The sequence below is a fragment of the Dendropsophus ebraccatus genome, chromosome 3 (assembly GCF_027789765.1).
Source record: "Dendropsophus ebraccatus isolate aDenEbr1 chromosome 3, aDenEbr1.pat, whole genome shotgun sequence".
Classification (NCBI taxonomy): domain Eukaryota; kingdom Metazoa; phylum Chordata; class Amphibia; order Anura; family Hylidae; genus Dendropsophus; species Dendropsophus ebraccatus.
Window position 1 is genome coordinate 37,719,098 of NC_091456.1, and position 27,727 is coordinate 37,746,824.

Genomic DNA, 27,727 nt, shown 5'->3' on the forward strand with positions numbered 1-27,727 from the left:
GGATCCGGAATAGCTCTTTAACAATATCAGTCAAGACTAGGACGCCTTGAAGATTACCTTTGAGCACAATATACTTCTGATTCTGTTGCTCCAATCCAAGCTGCATGGTCCACAAGGAGACAACCTATGTGGAAAGAGATACACCAATAATTGTGAGACATGTGAAGTTCCACATGTAAGCATATAACTGCATCTAAATCTTGCATTTTCAGCACTCCCCAATTGCCCAAATAAAATTTTACAAATGTCTTATGGAAAGAACTATCTATCTATTGGGCGGGAATTTACACTTGGCAGATTGTGTTACACAAATTTCAGTGACACGATTGGAATTGGGGGGGGGGGAAGAGTCTCAAAAAGAGAACTCATTCAGATGTGTGGAACTGATGATTTTCAGTTACAGAAATGTTTTCAATATATCTGTTACACGTGACCTCCCTTACACAATCCTTAGGGTCCTTTTACACAGACAGATTTATCTTTTTATATAGATTTATATATATTTTTTTAAGCCAAAGCAAGGAAAAGACTATAAACAGGGAACAGGTCATTAAGGAAAGACTGAGACTTCTCTTTTTAAATCCATCCAAATCCATTCCTGGCTTTGGCTTAAAAAATCTGTCAGATAAATCAGTGTAAAAGGACCCTTAGGGAGGTGCTCTTATTGTTAAAAATATCAAGTGAAAAGCAAAGCCATATAATGAAATGCAGCACCGTGTTAGAGAGATAATGTCTCCCTAGTAGCAGGTGTTGAGCTGCAAATCCACCTGCAGACAACACATTAAGAGTTTTGGCTGATAGAAAAAAGCAGGTAACCTTTTTCTTTACAGTGAATCTGTCAGCTATAATTCACATTTTAATCGTTATATCGTTCAAATTTAAACGATAATCATTCTGTGTAATTGCAGGCAACGATAGAAAAATCGTTCGTATGTCGTTGATTTAGATTCGAACTTAAAATTATCGTTAATCGTTCGCTGTAATTCCGCGTTCGTTCACTCAAGTTCTGCATTTTTTCACTAATCGTTCAGCGTAATAGCACATTACCCATTGTTTTCCTGAAATCAGAAGGAATAAACGATCATAGTAACGATCGCAATAACGATCGTACCTAACGACCATCGTTCTGTGTAGTATGGTGAATGATTTCAGGTTAACGATAAACAATCTCGTTTGCAATCATTTATCGTTCGTCGTTAATCGTTAAATATCGCTCCGTGTAATAGGACCCTTAGACGTCGTTAGGCCAAGAAGACACATTGTACCTTTCATATATCTGTCTATGCTTCCAGGATGTAGAGAATGCTTTTATTATATGACGCAAAAGGTCGAAAAGGTTTTTCCAAGCTTCTGAATAGCTGCAAGCTGGAACGTCTCCTCTCTCCGACTGCTGCACTTCAGGTGCTCAGGAAAGCCTCTTTGACTTTTTCTACTAGAAAATAGTAACATTTTTCTACATCCTGGAAGCACAGATGAATATACAAAAGGTATCAAGTGTCTTCTTGACCTAACAGTATCTACTATAACATTGTCAGCAATTTGGAACATGAGTTGTAGCTGGCAGATTCCCTTTAAAGAATTGTACAGAGACCTTTTTAAGCAATAAATTAGAGGGGTTACCTGGCAAAAGACAAATTTTAATATAATGTTGCCCTATTAGAAAACAAAGTGATCTTGGGAGGGACAGCCCGCTCAGTCAGTCACAGGCTGTGGCGCTGTCTCATCTCAGTCAGTAATTGGTTGATTGGGCTGTCACTCTAGAAACAACTTTGGCAGGGCTGCAGTCAGCAGGGGACAACGGGGGAGTGCAAAGCGGTAAGCAGAACATGTTTATTATGTTTTCTAATAGGGCAGCATTGAACAAAAAATTGTCTAAGGCCAGAAGACACCTTTTAGAAATCCTATTTATGACACTTATAATACGAATGATGAATCAGAATACTTGTGCAAGGAAGAGTCATGGAGACATTACCCATGTAGATTTTAGCAAGGCTGTAGGCAAAATCTCGAGCTGCTAATTCCATGAAGCCATTTCCTCTCGTTCCAGCTTTTCTTGTGAAGTCTTTTAGGTTCTGCAGAGCATGCATCAATCGTGTACTGGTCTGGGACAGGCTGGGAGTATTTGATGCGGCTTCTAGCTTTTCCTGCAGTAAAGAAATACACATTGCTTACATATGGAAGTATGGAAGCTATGTTCCCAGGGAGTGTACTGTGAATAGGGATGAGCGAACCGAACCGTAACGAACCAGATTCGTTACGAACTTCGCAAACGGTTCTGTTAGTCACCGAACCGAACTTTGAGAAAGTTCGTAACGAATCTGGAATATTCGATATTCGTATGCATATCTCCTGATATTCGAATATTCGATAAGCGTACGCATATCTCCCGATATTCGAATATTCGATCCCATTAAAGTCTATGGGAACAAGTATTCGATTATTGAAAAACATCTATTCGACCACTTGGAGGTTCACCAAGTCCACAATGACACCTCAGGAAATGATGGCAACACCACTGGAATGCAACTGGGACAGAAGGGGAAGCATCTAGCACCCCAAAATCGCAGGTAATAAAGTCACAAGTTGATGTTATACAGGTGAATTACCTGGTTATTAAAGGGTGTATAAAAAAGTGTGTATGAATATTTTATAGGTACAGCTGGTCGGCTGTATTATGTAGCACGTAGCACTTGGTAAACAGAGTGCCTTATTGTAGCACAGCAGCCTGCTTGTACTAGTGTTGTCACGATACCAGAATTTTGAGTTCCATACCAATACCAACATTTTTTTTTCAATGCTCGATACCAATTCGATACTTAATAAATTATATTAAAAAAACCCAAAAAACTCAATATTAGAAATCCACGGATCCCCCCCCCCGCCACCCAGCCGCAGAGAGGACAGGTGAGCATGATGTGCTCTCCTGTCATCTCATCTACTACTCACCTACTCCCTCGGCTGACCGGCTTCATCTTCACCAGAAGTGGCCTGGACTATGATACCTTCTCCTGGCAGCATAGTCCCGGCCACTTCAAGGGAGCGCGTGTAGCCGGTCAGTGCGGGGAGTAGGTGAGTAGTAGATGAGATGACAGGAGGGATGATGGGAGCTGTAGTCATCTCTGCAGCTGGGTGGCGGGGGAGGGGGGGGCACTGATAGTGTGAAAGAGGCCTAACACTTCATCTATCAGGGAAATGATGGGGGCTGTAGTCATGTAACACACACACCAGCTGTCAGGGGGATGATGGGAGCTGTAGTCATGTAACACACCAGTTATCAGGGGGATGATGGGAGCTGTAGTCATGTAACACACCAGTTATCAGGGGGATGATGGGAACTGTAGTCATGTAACACACACCAGCTATCGGGGATGACGGGAGTTGTAGTCATGTAACACACACACACACCAGCTATCAGGGGGATGATGGGAGCTGTAGTCATGTAACACACACACCAGCTATCAGGGGGATGGTGGTGGGAGCTGTAGTCATCTAACACACCAGTTATCAGGGGGATGATGGGAGCTGTAGCCATGTAACACACACCAGCTATCGGGGATGATGGGAGCTGTATTCCTACTGTCAGGGCATGGTGACCACTGACCCAGCAGGGTGACCTGGATTTGGGCAGCAGGGTAAACTGCAGGCTGCAGACCCCCCTCCCCCCTTCCCAGTGAGAGCCAGGCCGACCCCCTCTTCACCTCTCTCACATAGCTGATGTCCGCCCCGGGAGTGTCTTGTCGGCCCCGGCCTGCCGCCCCCTCACAGTCCTGTGGCCCCCACCTTACAGTGCTGTGCAGCCAGATGTAGTGGCCGCATGTCTTCCCCGCCCTCAGCCTTCTCCGCCCTCAGCCTTCTCCTCCGGTCTCCTCTTCATGAAGCGCCGGCCGCTCTCCCTCTGCAGCCGCCGACCCTGCTCTGACCCTTTCACTAAAGGGTAAATGACTGCCGGCCGCAGTCATTAGTAGCGGGGGTCGGCTACACACAGTAGCCGACCCCTGCTACATAGGGAGCAGGTTAGGAGAGGGAGATAATGCCGCTGTCAGTGTGACAGCCGCATGTATACAGTTAAATAGCCGGCACATACGATCGCTGTGTGCCGGCTATTGGAAGTTAGTGCCGCCGGGAGCGGAGAGAGGGAGGGCGGGTGGACAGAGGAGGTGACACCAGGGGGGCCACGCAGAGCACATGGCAGGCACTCAGCTCACTGCCTGCCATGTCTTCTGCTGTGTACTTTATGATATGCCGCACTGCGGCGCGGCTTATCATAAAGTATCAAATACCAGGAAATCCTGGTATCGAACCGAAAATATGCCCCGAAAATCGATAGTAGAATCGATTTTTCGGTGCATCGTGCATCCCTAGCTTGTACCACCCTGTGTATTTATGTATGACGTAGCAGCACGTAGCACTGGATGAACACACATACTGTACTAATCTTTTTTTTTTTTTTTAGATCGAGACATCTAGCACGTATCAGCAGCACAAAGCATTTGGTCAGCAGAGTGCTTGCACTACCATTTGTAGATTTGCTACTACATATTTGAATGTAGCCTTGTTTGCTGTCACTGAATGGAAACACCCAGTAACCTTGTTTGCTGTCAAAGAATGGGAACAGCCAGTACTCTTGTTTGCTGTCAATGAATGGAAACACCCAGTGTCCTTGTTTGCTGCAATGAATGGAAACACCCAGTACTCTTGTTTACTGTCAATGAATGGAAACACCCAGTAGCCTTGTTTGCTGTCAATAAATGGAAACACCCAGCGACCTTGTAGGCTGTCACTGAGCGGAAACACCCAGCGACCTTGTTTGCTGTCACTGATTGAAAACACCCAGTAGCCTTGTTTGCTGTCACTGAATGCAAACACCCAGTAACCTAGTTTGCTGTCACTGAATGCAAACACCCAGTAACCTCGTTTGCTGTCACTGAATGCAAACACCCAGTAACCTAGTTTGCTGTCACTGAATGCAAACACCCAGTAACCTAATTTGCTGTCCCTGAATGCAAACACTCAGTAACCTAGTTTGCTGTCACTGAATGCAAACACCCAGTAACCTAGTTTGCTGTCACTGAATGCAAACACCCAGTAACCTAATTTGCTGTCACTGAATGCAAACACCCAGTAACCTAATTTGCTGTCCCTGAATGCAAACACTCAGTAACCTAGTTTGCTGTCACTGAATGCAAACACCCAGTAACCTAGTTTGCAGTCACTGAATGCAAACACCCAGTAACCTTGTTTGCTGTCAATGAATGGAAAAACCCAGTTCTCTTGTTTGCTGTCACTGAATGCAAACACCCACTAACCTAGTTTGCTGTCACTGAATGCAAACACCCACTAATCTAGTTTGCTGTCACTGTCACTCGCTCATCACTAGGTGTGAACTTAGCCGAAATGTCCCTCTTTGACCATGCAGAAAGTTGTGAGGTATGCAGTCATATTACTCATTGCGACGTATCTCTCTTCGAAGCTCGGTCAGGATATCAGGGCTTTTTAATTTTAAATCCAACCATTTTCGCTGGATTTGCCCTCTGGTCTTCTGGACATTTAGCTGTCTCCGAAGGGCACGCAGAACTTTCTGTATAATTTTTAACTTATGTTGGTTAGGGTTTTTCACACATCCCTGTCTTAAATCATAGTCCCTGTCATCAAAGAACTGGACCATGGACCATCTTTAATTCGGGCCTGGTGAATGGAGCAGCTCTCTCTGCCATGTTTCCTGTCTTCTGCTGTGCACACTGCAATGGTCGCATGAATGTCATGTATGCGTCGCACGAACTTCGTACGCATCGCTAGACGTACACATATCGTACGTATATACGCACGCGTAACTAACTGTTAATAGCTGGTTTATACTGCGATTTTGTGGTGTAAGATGCTTCCTCTGCTTTCCTAGTTGCATTCCAGTGGTGTTGGCATCATCTCCTGAAGTGTCATTGTGGACTTGGTGACCTCCAAGTGGTCGAATAGATGTTTTTCAATAATCGAATACTTGTTCCCATAGACTTTAATGGGATCGAATATCAGGAGATATGCGTACGCTTATCGAATATTCGAATATCAGGAGATATGTGTACGCTTATCGAATATTCAAATATTTCACTTAGCAAGGTTCGTTTTAGGTTCAGTTTGTACGAATCCGAACTTCACGAAAGTTCGCCGAATCGAACCGAACTTTTCAAAAGTTCGCTCATCCCTAACTGTGAATATAGGCTGACAGCCTGTGACTTAGATATGAATAAACAATACAGAAAATATAGTAGTGACCACAAAGCTTGAGTAACATGTTTATACTGGGTCATTTACAATTATAATGTCATATGTTTTACCTGAGTAGAAGAGAAAAAGGCACTTAAAACCTGCCCTTGGCTCTTGATGACTGACCGGAGGACATCAAGAGCTAGAATGTTGGTTGTTCCTTCCCATATTGTTAGAACCTATCACAGACAGAAAATGAGTAAGGGAAATATAAAGATACTGTTACACAGTCTTGTATTTCAGTAATCATAGCTCTTACCTGGGCATCTCTCAGAATAGTTGGTAGACCTGTGTCTTCCATATAACCCTGCCCTCCAAAGCACTCTAGTCCTTCTGATATGACAGCCATAGCCTTGTGTGTACAAAGATATATACATGAGTTTATGAAATTACAATATACTGTACTCCATGCAAACTTTTCAGACAAGTGTACCTGCTTTCCTGTGTAGAGCTTAGCAATGGGAGTTAGAAGCCGGAGAAGATGTTTGTCTTGCTCAGTTGCCATGTTTGTTTCTTCCAGCCCTAGCAAACGTGCAACCTCCATAAGAAGAAGAAACGCTCCACGAACTTGCACCTTAAAAGACAATAAGGCTATACAACTTAATGAGGTATAGCCAACTAAACTGCTGCCATCACTTTTTATAGAAACTGAGCAATTCTTGTCCACACAATGGTCATCAGGTCCAAGCACCTTGCAAAACCACACTGGACCAAACTGGAGACAAGGGCCATGCGGTTTCTGGAAGAGCGAAAGTTTTTCTAAGCCTGGATAACTCCTTTACTATATTACACTCATAAGTACAGTGCAAGAAGTTCTCCCAACCTACAGGATAATTGATGCAGTTCTGTTAACATTTTCTTAGTTTTGACTTGGCAGGCGAACGAGTGATATGTCCAAAGTATTTTAGAATTTTGCTTAAAGTTCCTCTTGAGTAAAAGTTGATATCATTCGTCTTTTTATAACCTTATCCTTTTGGAATCTTCAATTAGAAATCCATAAAAGTAGATCTGATTGTCTTCAATGACTATTGCATAAAGGCATAAGTAGACAGAAAAGTTTGCATGCCAAATGGTCCTGTCCAGTATAAACAATGTATATCATCCAATCCAATCATTTCAACACAGATGAGGGCCATACCAGATAGTGACAGATGATATAAATTTCCCTCATTTACTTTAATGTTAAAAAAAAATTACTTATATCTACCTATCATTTTTTTAGTCAGTTACGCCTTAGTTTTGGTTCTGAAATTGAAAAATGAACAAATGATAAACAAAGCATAAACAGAGTCTTTTAATAGACTTGCAGCTCTATTCATTCTCTATGGAGCTGCAGGAAAGAGCCAAGTGCTGTACTCTCTACGGCAGCTCCAAAGAGAATGAAAAGAGCTGCGGGTCACATGCCACATGGAAAACCCCTTTAACAAATACTCTAAATATGAGGAAAAGAAACCTTCCAGATCTAGCTGCTGGTTTTCTAAAGATATACAGTGTTGGTGAGTGGGCCACAAAACAGGAAGGTTGAAGGAGCAGAATAAAATATGAAACTATGGCTTTCAAATCATTAATAATATCTGCTTCATACACTTTCCTTAGGCGTGTGCTCTAAATATCGTGATTCCTCTCGAACTAGTGAAGGTAAAACTTAACTTGATCATGGTCAATGACTGTTTACACGCTATCTTACATGATAAAGAAGAGAAATTCCAAATGGTCTGGCAACCCTGGATTTCATATTTATCTTCCTCCCCTTAGGGGCGGTAATAAATAATGAATGTACGAAAGAGAGCTTTTATGAGGGCGTTTCGTGAGGAGGAGCGGGGGATCACAAAAGTCTCCCTTCTCCACTTCTTTCCCTTTCCTCCCCTCCCCCCCTTATTTTTTCTTCTCCGGCTGGTCTTTTTTTCTTTTACTTTCTTCTCTTTATTGTTTTACCTCTGGTCCCACTCGGGTGATGGAACCAAGGGGTTTATCTTTGCTATGATTGGGCAGATGCCTGATGCATGGTTACTGTTGGCCTCAGAAGAGGCCTTAGATAGGCATTATGGAAAGTTTGTATGAGGTGTAATATTATAAAGAGTGATACATGATTGTTTACATTATATCTTCATTTGTGTATGTTCTACTTACTGAAACCATTATTCCGGGCTATTGTTGTCTGCCCAACTTGTTTGCTTACTTGTTGTTTATTACAAAACTTAATAAAATTTTATGGAACACTGTACCTGCGTATTACTAAATAAAGCAAATGAAAACTAAGCAAGCAGTCTGTTGTTCCTAGCACGTCTCTGGCTTTAATGAGCAGATCGCAATAATGATCAAAGTCAAGAAGTAATCCTGACATGGGCTGCGGAGTAACCTGCCACTGCACATGAGTGGAGCAATGTACTGCAACATCTGGACTAGGACTAAAAAGTTGCAAACCTTTAAGACTTTATTTCACTTACATTGTCCGCAAACTTTAATGTATTTTCATTGACTGCAGTCTGTACTATACCTCACATTATGCCATAAATATAGGAAGAATAAATGTGAACAATGCATATCAGTACAAATCCTAATGGTATGTAATATAATTTCTCACGCATAATGGCTATACCCTCAGATCCCTTCCACTCCTGGGAGTAAAACATTCCTCGCTGCTATATAACAGACATATGTTTAAATAATTCTAACCTTACATTGATAATTGATACCATGGATATCTTGGATGATGTGGGATGACTAACTGTCTAGCCATTGAGATTTGCAGACATCCATTTACTAATTAATACACAATTATATACTTGAAGCATGAGTAGTCCTCTTATCTGTCGTCTCTCATCTTTATTATAGAAACAGTATGGGGCTGGAGAATGCCGAGTGAAGCACATATGTAGTGTCCTGTGAACTGGTAGGTTTAGGGCTTCACACATACACACAAATTCATGAATTTCAGGAATTTCAAATACCGTGGTTTGTTTGGTATTTTAAACCATGAATAATTTCTGGTGCTTTTAAATTCAACATTTCACTTTAAAGTGTACCTGTCATTTCAAGAAACTTTTGACATTTTGACACAATTGTACTGTATGCTAAAAAATGATCACCTAAGGTTTTAAGCTGCTTACTGAGAGTAGTCAATGTAGGTCTATGGAGCCCGGCTCTTTTCACTAACATAAAGCAGGAAGCAGATCATGCAGTCTCCTCCCGCTCTTTCTTACGACTCTCCCTGGTAATGCCCATACACCTTATATTAAAATTTAGACTTCCCTCAACTATGGCAGTCTCCCATCATCTTTCAGTAAAGAGAAGGGAGGGGAATGCTGGATTTTTGCCACCTGACCCTTTTTCTCATAGGAACAAATTGCTGCCAGAACTGTCTGGCTACCCGTGCCAAAAGTTCATGTGTATGGGGAGGATGGGAGAGATAACTGTCAGCTAAATGAACGTTGAATGAAACTGTGAATAAAAACATAAGAACACTTACTTCCATGCGTGCCAAAGTTTGCATATGCAAAGGGTGGTCTTTAATCAGGCTACCAAATACAAATCTCTTTGATGCATACTCCCTGGCCAGGTTGATCACCCTAGATTTAAAAAAAAAAAAAATCATTAGTAATGTACTCTTTCAGGCTATAGGCAGAGTTTATATATGGGTATTCTAGAGAAATGTTACCTTCTCATCCAAGCGGCTGCAGAAATTGTGTTGTGTATGCGGGTTAAGGTCAACATATTGGAGATTGAAGCAACACCCCGACCTTCAGGAGATATCTTAATTAAAAAACAAAAGAAAACAAAATAAATAAAAATAGTCCTTACATAGGCCTGGTAACCTGATATTCATGGAAATGTCCTAAATAATGAGATATACAGGTAGACATCTTAGGTAAACTGACCTACGCAGGAAAGAACCTTAACTAAGTATAAGAGTATGATCTCATGGTGCAGCTACTGGATGTGACCAAGAAGTGGTTAGCATACGATAACCAATCGCAGCACAATCTTACCAGTAACCTGTGGTGTCGCTGGCAAAGTCACACAGTCATTGCCTACCTATGTCCCACGTTCCTTGAAATGCGACATATAAATCACAGCGAAAACATAATTTGATGCTGCTAATAACACAAAAGAAACTAAAGATTTTTGTTACTGAAGGGGAGTGGCATCTACCTGACTTGTTAAAGACGAAATATCAGCAGGTTAGACTAATCTAACCTGATGATGATTGCTCTTTAGGCCTTATTCACACGTCCGCAAAAATTTGTCTTTAATTGCAAATCAGCAATTATTAAAACATTTAAAACACATTGATTTCAATGTGCCTATTTACACATCTGCAATTTTTGCTGATCTATTAATAGGCCGCAAAAAAAAAAACACAAAAAAACAAAAAAAAAACGACATGCTGTAGTGCGGATTAGCAATTGCGTATGGGTCACTGTTTAAATTACAAGGATGTCAAACTCAGGCTCTCCAGCTGTTGCAAAACTACAATTCCCCTCATGCCTGGACAGCCAAAGCTTTAGCTTTGTGCTGTCTATGATTGCTGGTCGGTGACTGCGGACTGCGTTGCAGACGTGTGAATGAGGTCATATTTGGTATGGCTCACTGAGAATGAAGGTATGTCTCTTACCTTCATCCTCAGCGCCCTTCAAGGACAGTGGTTAATGTAATCGTGTCCTTTACACTATATAGTTTGCTGCCGGCACACCAAAATATACGACAGCTTACCTTTTACCAAGTTGCTCTTCTACACCTCCCAGCCGCCTTGACACTATATTATAATACCCCTATAGGGGTGCCTTTACACTCTAAAGCTTAGCAGCGGTGACCATACACAGATTCCTGCTAACTCCCATGCTTTACCTGTACTTACAACTTGAAAACACAGCAAGTGTATATGAAGCATGGAAATAAGTGGTAAACCGCATGAAGTTATGATGACTGAGCTGCAACACATAAAGGCATCCTTAGGGCTAAGTTCAAATAGGTACAATCTGTATGGTTTGGTTTTCAAACACTGTCTCGCATTTCTCTCTCGCATGCCCTACTAAGAGCCATACCCACCAGACAAATATATACGCTCTAGATAGGAAAATGTTTACATGACATCAGTCAAAATATAACTGAACTATTTACAGCACAAAACCGCACATGATCACAACAATACTAAACTTTTCCGGAGACACTTGTGTTTCTGCATAATATGCTACTATGGTATTATGCACAAAATTATCCCAATGAGAAAGTAATTCTTGCTGTTGTTCTCAGAAGTAATCAAAAGTATAATGTAAGATATAATGGGATGCCCAATCCGCTGGTTTTACTACCTAATGTTTGGCACAGTGCTCAGCACTTATCTCAGGGTCCTTGAGATTGGATTTTAATTTCAGGACTCTCTGTCTTCCAGTATTTGTCTTGTGCTTCTGTGGGATTCTTCAGTTATCTTTTTTATTCTCACACATTGTAAATATGACCATGCATTTCTGTAAACAGGCAAGAACTTTCAGAATTAAGGCCCTGTTACACCAAATGATTATTGGCCGTACTTGGATGATTACCAACCGCTCCAGCTGATAATCGTTTGGTGTAACAACGCATGTTTAAAAAAAAAAACACGATCAGCTGACATGCACAATGTCAGCTGATTGTGATCTCTCAAAATGTTGAATAGTCAAAATCACAAGAGCGAGTCTGCTGCGCGTCTGTGTAATAGGGGCAGCAGCATCAGGCGGCCACTGGTCTCAATAGGCAGCCTGGATGATCCACGGATGGTCCGGGCAGACCCTCCCACTTTTAAAGCCAAAAACAGCAAGCGGGGAACAAGGGGCAAGCAAGCACCAACCTGAAAGGTCAGCGCTTCCTTCCTTCCTTAGTATCGTGCTGTGTAATAGAGCCTTTACTGACTTTTTATTTATAAATTTACCCAATGCTCGGTATTTCTTTAATATAAAAAAAAAACGATGCTATAAACACCCATCTATTCTTCACTGTATCCAGTGACGGCAATCCAGTCCTCTTCACTGGGCCGAGTTTACTTGGCTGCAGCCATGGCTTGCCCCTATACCCATGTTACTGCTGCAGCCAATCAGTGTACACTGGCTGAGGCTATTAAGACCAATCATTTGCTGAAAAGTTGACATGAGTATAAGGGCACATCACTACTGCAGTGGGGGCTCTAGATACGATGTGGAATAAACAGGCATAATGCACTGGGTAGAGCAGATTTTTATTGTATGTATGTCAGGGGGAGTATGTACAGTAAGCACTTGCACCTGCAGGTTGCTGTTGCACTTTGTTTTTTGTCAATAATGCACTGGGTGTCAAAGATAAAGGTAATTTTCTTACCTTATTCCATTTGTAAATGAAGCACTTTGGTGTACTGGGATGGGACTACCGCTCTCAGTGCACCAATCTGCCCTGCACCTCATAATGAATATTCATCCAGCGCTGACTGCAGAGAGCTGCCCTAATATGCATTAGGAGGGACGGGGCAGATCAGAGGCCAGTAGTCCTGTTTCCAGTGCACCACATTTCCACATGGAATAAAGTCAACATTCAAAAAAAAAAAAAAAAAAGAAAAAAAGAAAACAGCACTGGTAATCAAGGTAAGAAAATTACCTACATCCTCAGCTACCTGTGCACTATGGATGAAAAGATAACAGCAGGTTAGAGTCATTTTCTCTTTAAAGTACACTGATCACCAATAACATTAAAAATGCCTGCCTAACAACTTTTATCTTTCCCTTGTGGGGCATGGACTCTACAAGACCTCTGAAAGTCCTGATTGTGAGATGGGGCCCTCTATGGATTTGACCTTTGACACGGAATACCACAGGTATTCGCTTGGATCGAGGTCAGGGAATTTGGAGGCTCACTCAACCCATTTAACTCTGTCATGTTCCTCAAACCATTTCTGAACAATTTTTGCAGTGTGGATATAGTGAATTATCCTAAGGAAAGAGGCCACTGCATTTGTCAAAGCAACATCGAAATGAATGACAGGACCCAAGAATTCCTAAGAGCAGCTTCACACATGACGGATCACAGCGGAAATCTTGCTGCGGGTTTTGCAGCGTGATCTGTCACGATCCAAGGTCCTGTCAGTTCCTGTGTGAATACAGGTAGTCAGGAGCCCATGCAGCAAGCTGGATTGAGAACGGGTGATGTATGTGCAGGCAGTGTGTGGGTTAAGAGGGCAGGTGATTTACATACTCACAGCTGACTGAAAGTTCCGCTGCAAGTATGTATTCACATAGGAACTGCCAGGACCTTGGATCGTAATGGATCTCGCAGTAAGATTTCCGCTGCAATGTGAAGCTGGCCTAAGAGAACATTAACCTGATCATCAAAGTGCCTACTCCTGCTTTGTTTCTTTTGATCCTGGTGTCATCGCTTTCCCAGGTAAGCATCACACACCCAGCTGGCCACACAATGTAAAAGAAAATGGGACTCCTCAGACCAAGCCACCTTTTCCTATTGCTCAATAGTCCATTTCTGATACGTATGGTGAGCACTTTCTGCATGAACAGAATAAGGCATACACTCTATTGCAAATGCAAAAATAATTAAAGGGGTACTCCGGGCAAAATTTATTTTTAATATGTTATTACAAAAGAAAAGTTATACAAATCCCTAATATACACTAATTATGGGAAATGCACATATGGTGCTATTTTCCCTCAACTTAGGAGATCAGGCAGGCTCACTTCCTGTAAAAAAAGGTGACGTCACGTCTCAAGTGCCGGGTCCAGCAGGGGGCGCATGTATGCATCTATATAGATGTATCTCCCTCTCTGTCCTGGCTGATACTGACCCCGCTGTGGAGGCCCCTCCCCACAACTAGCTCACCCTGCCGCCCGGTCAGCGTTCCCCCAACTAGCTCTGAGCCCACCCGTCCTGTGCAGGAGCGCTCACCTGCCGCTCGTTCCTGGCAGGGTGAGCGTTCCTGTACCTGCCCATCCAGCCGCCCGTGCTCGGATCCGCCCGGTCGCAGTGCTGTGAGCGTTCCTGCACCTCCGTATGCATCAAACTGTCCCCTCTCAGATACTCACAGCGCAGGAGTGGGCGTCCGGGTGAGCGCTGAGGCGAAGCGAGGACAGCCTCTGTGCCCCACTGTGCCTCAGCACTCACCTGCTCGGCGCTGTGGGTATCTGAGAGGGGACAGGTTGATGCATACGGAGGTGCAGGAACGCTCACAGCACCGCGACCGGGCGGCAGGTGAGCGCTCCTGCAAGGGGCCGGGTGGATCAGAGCACGGGCGGCTGGATGGGCAGGGGCAGGTACAGGAGCGCTCACCCTGCCAGGAACGAGCGGCGGGTAAGCGCTCCTGCAAGGGACCGGGCGGCTGGATGGGGAGGCACAGGAGTGCTCACCCTGCCAGGAACGAGCGGCGGGTGAGCGCTCCTGCAAGGGACGGGTGGGCTCAGAGCTAGTTGGGGGAACGCTGACCGGGTGGCAGGGTGAGCTAGTTGGGGGGGAGGGGCCTCCACAGCGGGGTCAGTATCAGCCAGCACAGAGAGGGAGATACATCTATATAGATGCATACATGCGCCCCCTTGCTGGACCCGGCACTTGAGACGTGATGTCACCTTTTTTTTTACAGGAAGTGAGCCTGCCTGATCTCCTAAGTTGAGGGAAAATAGCACCATATGTGCATTTCCCATAATTAGTGTATATTAGGGATTTGTATAACTTTTCTTTTGTAATAACATAATAAAAATAAATTTTGCCCAGAGTACCCCTTTAAGATCACCTAGAGCCCCAGCAGGGCAGAAAAACAGCCAGACAGAAAAAAAATCCTACTGTATGTGACGCAGATCTCAGATGATCAACAACAGGAGAGGAAGCAATGGAAACTTAAGGTAAGTTGTGACAATAATTTACTTAGTAATGTTCACTATTAGAACTTGTCTGCATGGGTGTATCTGTGTCTGTTTTGTTATTCTGTACTTTTTTGCCAAACGATTAACGAAATTGTTTAGCCCTCTCTCCTATTGCTCTGTTTTCTTTTCTTGGCAAAACATGTCATTTTTATTACTCTGCTTATCTGAAACAGAAAATCTTAAAAAGAACTACCAGAGAGGAAAGTGTTTGTGCATCTACAAGAAGAGACACAGATACAGCTGGTATTAATCTATGAAACTATCTGCCTCATTTATCTGTCTTTGGTTAAAAAAAAATAATATATATATATATATATATATATATATATATATATATATATATATATATATATATATATATATATATCTCTATCCATCTATAGACAAATGCTGATTTGGGGTCAGCTCACCTGCTACTTCCACTCACGGTGCACGGCAAAGCCCGGAGCCAGGACAACACATGCGAAGGGAAAAGTCCAGCACCAGTGCAGCGGGTAAAAAACGTACTTCTTTATTTAGGCAAACTTCACATACAGGAAATAGACATGCGGTAGGTTGACGCGTTTCGGCGTATCTCACGCCTTGTTCACAACACAATATACCATATTGTGTTGTGAACAAGGCGTGAGATACGCCGAAACGCGTCAACCTACCGCATGTCTATTTCCTGTATGTGAAGTTTGCCTAAATAAAGAAGTACGTTTTTTACCCGCTGCACTGGTGCTGGACTTTTCCCTTCGCATATATATATCTATATCTATATCTTTTTTTTCCCCCCTCTTATACAAATACAATAATCATACTTACCCGCAGGGCCTTTGCCCCATCCAGCAGCAATTCTGCTGTTGGGACCTGCCTAGTACCCAGCTTTTCTTTAAGTCTCTGAACCTCTATTCCATTTAGCCGTCCATCTGCGTCTCTGACCTCCAAGTAAAACAGCGCTAACCCTTTTGTGCCCTGCAAAGTGTAAACGATTAGTTAACATTAATGACAGCATTAAATGCATTTAGTCTCTATCTACATGGCACTTCTAATGGTTTTGTCACTTTTTTGCTGCATTTGTTACTAATGTATATCTCATAGATATACAGAATCTTATAGATATACATTACAATACAGAATTTACCTGCACAATGTGTCCTTGTGCATCTACCACTCTGCCTAGAGTCAGACTCATGTCAGAGTCTGTGGCTGATGTGAACCATTTGTACCCATAAAGCTTGTAAGTGCCATCTGCCTGGAGACAAGCCACTGTTTCCGTGCCATTTGCTAAAAAAAAAAAAGGAAACAATTACTGCATGAATGTACATGTCTCACAGTTGGATTTAATGGTCACCTACCAACATCTGATCCTCCTTTGCGTTCTGTCATCCACTGGCCTGATGTCCAGAACTTTTGGGGATCTCTGGAGGTAAGGTGTCGGAAGGGACCCTGAAGGACATCTGGCATACCCAGTGACTGTCAATGGAAAATGCAAGGATGTACAGGACTGGTAAATAACATTATGGAACATTATACATATAATAAAGCTTAGACATTAAAAAAGACGTATACCATTCTTCATATCCTTGCTTGTATGTTTACAGGAGCTGTCACTATTGCTAAAGGAGCATTCACATCACGACAGTGCTTTCTGACACATATATTGGCACTTGATTTTTATATTGTGCTAAAGTATATGTGTACGGGTGGCATGGAACTTCTACTGCCAGAACATAGTCAGCGGGTCATTTCTTGCCAGCGGGTCAGTTTTAACTAAGACTCAAAAGAGTGGTTTGCTAGACTTTCTAGTAAAAGTAAAAGCTTATATACATGCTGAAAGTCCACAAAACATACTCCTAAGCCGACTACCGTCAGGCCATAGAGGCAAATGGGGTAGGTGCCAGTCCATGCACAGATCTGTAACTTGGAAGGCACAATCGTAGTGTGAACACTGCCGAAGGTGGATTCACACTGTATTTGTGCCTTACCTTCAGAGGGTATGTTGGGAAAGCTGCAATTTCACAGTTCATCACAGCTAACTGTACAGCAGTACACAAAAATAACGCATCATGTCATCTGTCCCTATTTCGGATATGAAGTATGGATATATACCAAAATGCTTGGGTGAAACAGGCAAAAGAATTGTAAAAGAAAAGGGAACAAAAGGCTAAATTCCTTGGACTCGTAGAATTCTTAACATACTTCTCCCAGTTTTGTTTTGTCACACACATTGAAGGTAACTTTTGCAGAGTGATGTAAAGGCATTCACTAAGTGAATGCTAACATCTTCTGTACCACTACATGCTGAGTACCCACAGGCCTGTAAATATGTTATGATGGATGTGACATACACTAGAACTTGTCGACAGAGTAACAATGAAAAAAATTCCAGAAGCGGCTGTGCATGGATAAAAACAAAGATCACAATTGTCCTCACCATGGTGGGATTTTTTGATAGTAAATAAGTTGGACAAGAAAAGTATTGATGTGTTTGAACTCTATTGCTGGTACAGAATTCAGTGGATGGAAGCTGAACAAGCATATGCTTCATCAAATAAACTATAAGTAACCACAGCATTGCTTACCTGTCTGTCCCCTGAAACTGTCAAAAAAATTGTTCTGGGGGGTCTTACTTCTAAATTTCATGGTTGTGCTTTTATGTTGAGCAGTAGCTTAGTAATACAAGTCCCAGAATATGTTGCTTCCTTTAGCTGTTCATCATAGTCTTCAGACTCTACCCTTTCCCCTTCCAGTCCCCCCAAAGCTGACCATCTCATTTCACTGCAGACTATTGCACAATTAGGTTGCAGCATGTTGTAATCCCACCCCTATCTCACTAACTGTCCTAATAGGTATATATGTATCTGTGTATATGACAGAAATATCGATGTAGGCTGGAGGAGCTGGTCAAAGATGGTAACATCACTCTGGGGGGTGCGCCTACAGCTCCGAGGTAAGATCCAGCCAAGCCTCTGTGACATCAGAGGATTTTCTGTCTGCATATGGTCTGCAATTGCAATTGTGGTCATGCAGACCTATTTTAGTTTATGGGTCAATGCACACTTATTTATTGCGGATCCAGATCTGGATATGCAAAAAATAAAATAGGACCTGCACTTTACAGAACAGGGGAACCAATAGAAATCAATGGGTCTATGGAAAATACAGAAGCATGCAGATTACTATACATATGTCATCCATATTTGCAGATTGGTTGCCTAACACCAGGCCAGAATGCTCTCAAACCTTCCACTAAACCAGCAATATCCTCCCATATCTCCTAATAAAGCAATAATGACCGCCTTCTCCCTATTAAAAGGGGGTATTCCACTCAAACATAACTTTCCATACATTTCTGCCCATGGTGAGACTAACAATTCCTTATTTACTTATTATATATTTAGTCTCCTTCCCCCAGGTCTGAGCTGCTGGTTTCTGCTAAAGAACACAAAAATCTGTATGTGAGCTTTTCTCTCTGCCTCTCCCTTCTCCCCCAACCCTTCTGAGACAGCTGATGTAAACAATTTCCTGAATTATCTGCAGGTTCTTTGTAATGCTGGGAGGGTTAATCTGAGGTCAAGTTGCTAATGAACTCACTGTGATTAACCCTCCCAGCATTACAAAGGAGCTACAATGCTGCAGATAAAGCCTACATCAGCTGTTTTTTATAGAAGGGGGGAGGAGGAGGAGGATTTGTGTGTCTTCAGCAGAAAGCAGCAGCTGAGAACTGGGGGAAGGAGACTGAATAGATAGTAACAAGTTTGGAATGAATTGTTAGTCTCACCATGGGCAGCAACAAATGAAAAGTAATGTTTGAGTGGAATACCCCTTTAACGTCATGTTTGCCATCACTTTCTAAGTTGGGGTCCATTTGGGTAACGTCAGTAAGTAATAACCTGCAAAATGTCCATTCAAGTTAATAGTGATTTGCCGCAGTATCTTGCTAAGCCTTTTATTAAGAATATTGAGGCGCATGGAAAAATTAGACTAAACTAGCGCTTTGGCCTGTTTATCTTTAAGAATTGTGAGGCTCAAAGCAATCAGACACCAAATAATTAGAAAATTATATCCTAATGGCATGCTATCACATTCTGAGATTGGAAACCCTTTAAATATTTGCTAGATAACACATTTAAAACAAGAACACCTTAACAAATTATCAAATAAATTCTTACGCAGTATGCTCCCAGAATACAGTATACGCTACACGAGTCATACATAGTCTTACCTCTATGACCTTTGCTGCACCATCAGTCATAGCGAGAGGGCAGCTGAACATACCACAGGACGGTGCTTGAAGATAGAGCTTTACAATCTGGAGCAGGCGGCTGTAGAATTCACAATGCATAAAAGGTTAATAAAATCATCAATCTGAACACAAAGTACTCAAATCTAGTGTAATGATAACCTTTTAATGAAATAATGACTAAAAGAAAAATTTACAAACATGGCGATCACTTACACATTATGTTTAAAATATTATTTTTGTCTAAGGCTAGGTTCACACTGCGTTTTTGCAATCCGTTTTTTGCAAAAAACGGATGAAAAATGGATGCATTTGTGTGCATCCATTTTGATCAGTTTTTCCATTGACTTCCATTGTAAAATAAACAGATCAAAACGGATTTTTTTTAACGAACACAAAAGTAGTGTCGGCTACGTTTTTGTGTCCGTCAAAAAAACTGATCCGTTTTGATCACACAAATGCATCTGTTTTTTTCATCCGTTTTTTGCAAAAAAAAACGGATTGCAAAAACGCAGTGTGAACCCAGCCTAACCAAACCAAAAAAATAGGATTAGTCTTACCGGTAAGACTGTTTCTTCGAACCTTCACGACGGCACCATAGGAGGATGGGTTGTACCTTAGGGACAGGAAAAAGCATGAGAGGTTAAAAGCCCCTCCCTTTCCTCCCAGCACCAGTGCCTTTATAACAACCAATAGCACCACGTGAGTATCATATTAATCATACAATACTAGGGAGGGATACTGGTGCCGTCGTGAAGGTTCGAAGAAACAGTCTTATCGGTAAGACTAATCCTATTTTCTCTCCTCACCTTCACGACGGCACCATAGGAGCAATACCAACCATTACTCTTAGGGGGGGACCACAGCCTGCAGCACCTTCCTGCCGAAGGCCAGATCTTCTTTTGACTGCAGAAGTAGTCTATAATGTTTTGTGAATGTGTGGGGGGACGACCATGTCGCGGCCCTGCAGATCTGTTCCAGAGAGGCCGAAGCCCTTTCTGCCCATGATGTAGACATCGCTCTAGTAGAGTGGGCTATACTGTAGAACTGCTCTTCTAACATCTAAAGTATGGAATTTCTCCTCTAATGAATTTTTTGGATCTGGACAGAATGATGGAAGGATAATGTCCTGATTTTTATGGAATTCTATAACTACCTTGGGTAGAAAAGAGGGATCTGTTCTTAGAGTAATGCAGTCTTCTGAGATAGTACAATAGGGTTTACGGATAGTTAAGGCCTGGATTTCGCTCACCCTCCTGGCGGAACATATCGCAGGCAAAGACTGTTTTGTATGAGAGAAGTCTTATGTTGATATCTGCTATAGGCTCAAAGGTAGGTTTTGTTAAACCTTCTAGAACTATATTTAAGTCCCATGACGGATGAATAGTCTGAGGTTTAGGATTAATCCTAGACGCGGCTCTTATAAATCTCTTGATCCATCTATGGTCCGCTAAACTTGTGTCGTAGATCGCCGATAAGGCGGAAACCTGTACTTTAAGGGTGGCTGGTCTAAGGCCTTTAGATAGTCCAGCCTGCAAGAAGTCCAGGATTTGGGCTATATTTGGTTCTGCAGGAATTGGTGGAGGAGATCTACACCAAGAGGAGAACACCTTCCAGACTTTTAGGTAGATGGAAGTAGTTACTTTCTTTCTGCTTTTCCTGAGAGTGGATATTACCTCCTCTGATAAGCCTCGACTCCTTAATATTGTCTCTTCAGGATCCATGCAGACAGCTGTAGTTTCTCTGGTTCTGGGTGGAGAATCGGACCCTGAAAGAGTAGGTCTGTTAATTGTGGAAGTAGGACTGGATCTTCCAGTGCTAACGTCTTGAGGAGGCCAAACCAGCTTCTCTTTGGCCAGTACGGAACTACCAGAATAACTCTTATTCCTTGGTCCCTGATCTTCTGGAGTACCTTTGGTATCAATGGGATGGTTGGAAAGGCGTAAGCTAGTTTTACCCTCCAATTCTGTGTCAGGGCGTCTACTGCAGTAGGATGGTCTGACGGATTTAGGGAGTAGAAGTTTGCCACTTTCTTGTTCTATCTCGGGGTTCCCCCAGCGCTCTACTAGTTGACGGAAGACTTGATCTTTGAGGCACCACTCCCCTGGATGAACTTGGTGGCGACTGAGAAAGTCTGCCTGAATATTTTCTGTTCCCTTCAGGTGAGTTGCTGAAAGAGACAGAAGGTGTGACTCTGCCCAAGTGAATATTTGTTTTGATACTGACCACGTGATTGTGTTTTGCACTGCCCTGGTGTCTTAGGTGGGCCACCGTAGTGACGTTGTCCGATAGAACATGTACGTGGGTCTCTTTTAAGGTGTTCTGAGCTGCCAGTAATGAATTTTGGACTGCCTATAGTTCTTTGAGGTTTGAGGAGTCTCTTAAATCGTTTGTGTCCCAAACCCCCTGGAAGAATTGGGTCCCGACTTGGGCTCCCCAACCTATCTGGCTTCCGTCCGTCTTTACTATTATTTTGGGTTGAGGGTTCCACTGTACCCCTTTTTGTAGGTTTTCCCTTTTTTGCCACCAGCGTAGAGATAGTTTCGTCTGAGGGGTGAGGGGAAACTTTTTGTCCAATCCCGAGGGTCTTTTGTTCCAGGTTTTTAAGATCTGAGCCTGAAGTGACCGGGAATGGGCTTGACTCCATGGCACCGCCGGGATGGATGAAGTCATTGAGCCTAGTACTCACATGGCCTCTCTCACAGATGTCAGTGAACTGTTCTTTAGTCTCCTGACTTTTGTGAGGATCTTTTGTATCTTTTCTTCTGGAAGAAAGGACGTTTGAAGAGTCGAGTCTATGAGAATTCCCAGAAACACTTTCCTGGGTGATGGCACCAGGTCGGATTTGTCGATATTGATGATCCAACCTAGAGATGTTAGAAGGTTGCGAGTCGTTTCCAGATCTTGTAGTAGCTTCTTTTGTGTGTCTGCTATGATAAGAAGATCGTCCAGGTAGGCCACTATATTTATTCCCTGGAGATGAAGAAAAGATACCACCTCTGACATCACATTGGTGAAGATTCTTGGAGCCGAGGAGATCCCGAACGGGAGAGCTCTGAACTGATAATGGCATACTTCTTTCCCTATGAGTATCGCAAACCTTAGATACTTTTGGGAGTCCTGATGTATTGGAACATGATAATAAGCGTCCTGGAGATCTATGGAGACCATCAATGCATTGGACGCTATTAGAGGTGTTGTCGTCTGTATTGATTCCATCTTGAACCTCTGATACCTGACGTATTGGTTCAATGGTTTCAGGTTTATAATTAGACGGAAGGAGCCGTTGTTTTTTTTTACTAGAAACAAGTTCGAGTAATGACCCGCTCCTTTCTCCTTTGGTGGAACTAGGGAGATTACTTTCATACAATGTAGTTTTCTCGCGCTTTTCACTAGTTCTTTTTGTAGGGGATCTGAAGACTGACGTGAGATGGTAAATCTGTGTGGGGGAGGGTGAGTCAGTTCTATTCGGTAGCCCTCTCTGATGATATTTGTTACCCAGCTGTTGTTGGTAATAGATACCCACACACCTGAAAAGCCCTGCAATCTTCCCCCTACCGGACCGGTGTCACTGTTTATCTTGGGAGGTCTTGGGGTTGAAAAAATATTTCTCCCTTTCCCTCCCTTGGAATAACTCCAGCGGCCTCCTTTCCCTTTACCGCGGTAGTTGTCCTGGAACTTAGGTCGTTTGTACTGTTGTTTCTTTTGTGGGTTTTTTTCTTCTGGTAAGGCTTTCTTTTTATCTGCCGATTTTTCTATAATTTTATCCAGGTGTGTTCCGAATACATATTGTCCTTCAAAGGGTATACCGCAAAGATTTGATTTAGCGGTATTATCCCTGGTCCAGTTTTTTAACCAGAGCGCCCGGCGGGCGGCATTGGTTAGGGCGCCATCTTTAGCTGCGAATCTAATAGATTCAGCTGTGGCGTCGGCTAGGAAGGCAGTGGCGTCCTTTAGTAGGGGTAGGGAGTCCACTATTTGTTGTCTTGGACATTTATCATTTAAATGGCCCTCAAGCTTTTCTACCCAGACGTGAAGGGCCCTGGCTACGCAAGTGGCCGCAATGTTATTTTTTAATGAGTAAGATACCGTCTCCCAGGATTTCCTTAAGAGGCTTTCCGCCTTGCAGTCCATGGGTTCCTTAAAGGACAACTCCGGCGGGACCCCCCCCAAAAAAAAAAACACAGATACACACAGACACCATACTCACCATCCCTCCGGTGACGATCGCCACTCCATTCGGCCGCCGGCCGCCTCACCGTCACCTGCGTCCGCCGTCCAGCGATGTCTCCTTCTTCCGGGTCCATGAGAGAGAAAAGGCTGCCAGCGCGCTTGCGCACCGGCAGCCTTTTCATTGGCTGGAGCGCATCACATGGCTTCCAGCAAGCTCAGCCAATCAGGGCTGAGCAAGCTGGAAGCCATGTGATGCGCTCCAGCCAATGAAAAGGCTGCTGGTGCGCATGTGCACCAGCAGCCTTTTTTCTCCCATTCACTCTCAATGAAGACGCCGAGGAGGAAGAAGACCCGGACCGCCCCCAGCTCTGACATCACCCGACACCAGAGAAGAGGACCGTGACGACCGTAATAGGTAATGTATATATTCTTTAACTTCCGGGGTGGGGGGTCGGGGGTCGGAAAGTGGGGGAAGGGGGCCAGACCGGGTATTTAACCACATTACAAAGTTATATAACTTTGTAATGTGTGTTAAATAAGCCAAAAAATTTTTTCGCCGGAGTTGTCCTTTAAGTTGAGAGGAATTCTCAAAGGGTAGTAAGGATTTTTTTTGTGGTTTTAGCTACTTGAGCGTCAATTTTGGGAATATCTCCCCACCTGGACGTATCCTCTTCTCCGAAGGGTAATCGTCTCCTAATCTCACTGGGCACCTGTAGCCTCTTCTCTGGTTCTGCCCACTCATCAGTGATTAACTGTTGTAAAGTCTCATGAACTGGAAAAACCAATTTCCTCTTGGTTTTCAAGCCCTGAAACATTTTATCTTTGGGAGCTACCTGCTCCTGAATCTCTTCCACACTCAGAGCATCTCTGACCGCTTTAAGTAGGGCAGAGGTGTGATCTGAGGGAAAGAAATATTTTCTTATTTCTTCTTTTTGTTCTGTCTCATTATCACTTATCTCTATTGTTTCCTGAATCTGACCCGATTCACAAGAAGACGCGGATGAGTGTCTCCTACGTTTCCTGGATGATGTAGATTCGTCTGAAGCTGCTACTGAAGCAGAATAATTAGAGACAATATCTACCGGTGCATCATTAGCCACCACCTGATGGACCGGGGAGACATGAGGAGGATTCTGATCTAGCGGAGCAGGAAGATGTGGAGGAGGAGGCGGAGGCGGCAGTAGGGGAGGAGGAGGGAGTCTGGCTATAGAAGTAGCGATCTCATCCTTCATCATTTTCTTGATATCCTCCAGGAAGGATGATCTGTCTTCCTTTATAATTTCCCCAATGCAAGATGGGCAGATGTTTTTCTTGCAACTATAAGACAGTTTAGCATTGCAGGACACACATCTCCTCTCTGGTGCTCTAGGTTTATCCTTCTTAGGATTAGATTTTTTAGTCTCCTAAGGAGGATAAAGCAATATATACATCAGACTTCACATGTGAGATGATAATCTAATGTATGTACCCACACACCAGCTGTATAGCTAATATATATATATACACACACATATACATATATAGCACATACACACACAAGCACTTCCCGCACCCATATTCAGAATGTGAGTGGAGAGGGAACCCTCGTGATAATGCTAATTGCACATTCAAGGTAAAATATCACCCACAGTGGAAGACATGCACTGACTCCAGAGAGGAATAAAAACTGCAGAGTTTGCATAGGAAGCGTACTGATTGCAGAGCTACGCATGCGGAAGTGGCCGGAGCCGGATCATTACTCACAGTTACCACCGAAGCAGTCTTGTCGGACGTGGAGGGATCCATCAACAGCGAGACGATCCGACCAGTTCGCGCTGTAAATTTAACAGTGTGGTCCCGGAAGCGTATGCGGAGCGCACGGCGTCTGACGTCACCTCCGGAGCGCCGCGGCGTCCCACGTCACAAGCGGAGCGGCGTCCCACGTCACAAGCGGAGCGACGCGGCGTCCCACGCAGAGCGTCGCGGCGTCCCACTTCACTTCCGGAACACCGTAACGACTCCGCCGGAAGTACCTGCGGCCTACCTCCGTTATCCAACGGCGGGGGTCGATTAGTCCAACACCCCCTTCTGCAGAGCGCCTGGAGACGGTGCGAGGCTCCATATGAAAACGACGGAACCGCTCCTGCCCTGAGGCCGGCTGTCGATCTGGGAGGAAGGGAGCCAAGGCCCCGATCGATCCCACAGCCTTCCATAGTAATTTCTTCTTTCCTAGAGGGGATCTCTCCTCGCCTTCACGCGGATCCCCTCCCTCTCGTGCCTGCCCTAATGGGACAGGAAAAAGCACTGGTGCTGGGAGGAAAGGGAGGGGCTTTTAACCTCTCGTGCTTTTTCCTGTCCCTAGGGTACAACCCATCCTCCTATGGTGCCGTCGTGAAGGTGAGGAGAGAAACTAGACCTGAAAACTATAAATGAAAAAAAATTTATTGAGGATGTCCGGTTTAGAAATTCTCTTTTTTCAGATGCTCAATGAGACAGTAAGTTAACAGAAGAATTTAATATGTACGATCCTCATCACTTGGGAAGCCTTTGCAAATACTTTTCTCATTTTGGAGAAATTCTGTCCTGTCCTGTCCTGCATTACACAGACAGCCCATTGATTTAAAAGGGTGATGTGTAATGCTTCATGTTTTCTTTGGTGGTGCTGTAGGGAAATTACACAGCCTGGCTGTACGTGTAACCACAGGTTACAGCTGATCGTTAGGAATTCCAGAAGGGGTATCTTCTGTCATTGAACCCTTTTATATAGGGACTATCCAAAGTGGAGAACCCCTTTAATTCTGTCCATGTATATTTATGTGTTTAGAAGATTTTCTTTTGTCTAGATGGACAACAAAATTCTTACAGGAAAGCGGAAAACACAAGTATAAGCATCTTTGTTTTCTGTGGCCAGATCTTATCTTAATTTGACGTCAACAAACATACGTATAATGTACTTTTGGCCTCTGCTCATACAAGATAAAGATACAAAGATTTAATCAATCTCCGATATGGTTACTTCTAAGAAACATTTATCTTTTCAAATGGGTTTACATCAGGGACTTGGTAATACGTAATTTTATTTAGTTGAAAACAAAATGTGGAAATAGTGCGTCAAAAATGTTCAATTCTTATTAGTAGTTTGTTATGGCCTCATTACTGAGTAAGAAAATGATGTAATACAAATTTTTGGAAGAACTAAGTCACAGAAAAAATTACTACACTGGCTTAACACTGCCTTAGGCTATGTTCACACTACGTAAGAGAGTGTCACGAATCGGCCAACCTCTGGCCGGATCATCTCGGCCGGTACTTAAGTACCGGCCGGGTGATCTTTCCGGCTGCAGAGCTCTGATGCGGGTGCATCAGCGCGCACCCGCATCAGAGCTTCCCATAGCCATAGTGAACTGACAGGGCTTTCTGCGGCCGGAATTCACTGAATTCCGGCCGCAGAAAACTGACATGTCAGTTGTTTGCGGCGGCGTATGGGATCCCAGACGGAGTGCACACGATGTGTGTACGCTCTGGCCGGGATACCATAGAACAACAGGCATTGTTCTACCGCGGTAAAAGTACGGCCGTTGTTGCCATCAGCAACAACGGCCGTACTTTTACGTAGTGTGAACATAGACTAAAAGGGAACCAATCAGTACAGCTCTGCTGTGCAGCTCCCCGAAGCTACCAGCCGTGGCTGCGGCAGTAGCTTTACAGCGGTGAAAATTAGGTTTTATTTCCCCACGCGAGGGCGGGAGAGGGACGGCAACTAGTCATCTACGTAGTCACCACGCAGTGCAGGGTTGATTGACAGGCTGAGAGACCAGTTAGTGGTCTCTCTGCCAGTCAATCATCACTGGATTGTGCGCTGACAGGCAGCGAGACATGACTAGTCACTGACGGCTCCCCACCCAGATGACTAGTTGCCGCCCCTCACCCATCCTTGCGCTCTGTAAAGCTTCTGCCGCAGCCGGGGCTGGTATGCAGGGAACCATATCAGCACAATCGTGCTGATTGGTTCCCTTTAAAATCTCTGAAGAACGCATGAGGTTCTGGTTATCTCAAAAATGCCGCTGTGACATGGCTAAACCTCAAGCCAGAGGGCACCCTTACTGATTACTTTCCAGAGCTAACCAGATTGGTAGGCAGTTTTATTAAGTTCCAGCATAATCTGTCATTTATACATTGAAATGTTTGCTCATTCTGGACCTAGGGAGGTCTAGTGGGTTAT

The 27,727-nt window shown here is 43.6% G+C and overlaps 1 protein-coding gene across 3 annotated transcripts in view; it reads right to left on the minus strand.

Moving 5' to 3' along the window:
- LOC138785469 (acyl-CoA dehydrogenase family member 11-like) overlaps positions 1-27,727 on the minus strand; it is a 70,356-nt gene that overhangs the window by 25,984 nt on the left and 16,645 nt on the right. For all 3 annotated transcript variants that reach the window (XM_069961468.1, XM_069961467.1, XM_069961466.1), the window contains exons 4-14: positions 19,336-19,435; positions 16,466-16,583; positions 16,252-16,394; positions 15,933-16,082; positions 9,917-10,011; positions 9,728-9,827; positions 6,692-6,832; positions 6,518-6,610; positions 6,330-6,437; positions 1,973-2,144; positions 58-124 (exon numbers count right to left, since the gene is read on the minus strand). In XM_069961468.1, coding sequence (XP_069817569.1) covers positions 58-124; positions 1,973-2,144; positions 6,330-6,437; positions 6,518-6,610; positions 6,692-6,832; positions 9,728-9,827; positions 9,917-10,011; positions 15,933-16,082; positions 16,252-16,394; positions 16,466-16,583; positions 19,336-19,435 — 1,287 coding nt within the window. The remainder of the gene's footprint in view (positions 1-57; positions 125-1,972; positions 2,145-6,329; positions 6,438-6,517; positions 6,611-6,691; positions 6,833-9,727; positions 9,828-9,916; positions 10,012-15,932; positions 16,083-16,251; positions 16,395-16,465; positions 16,584-19,335; positions 19,436-27,727) is intronic.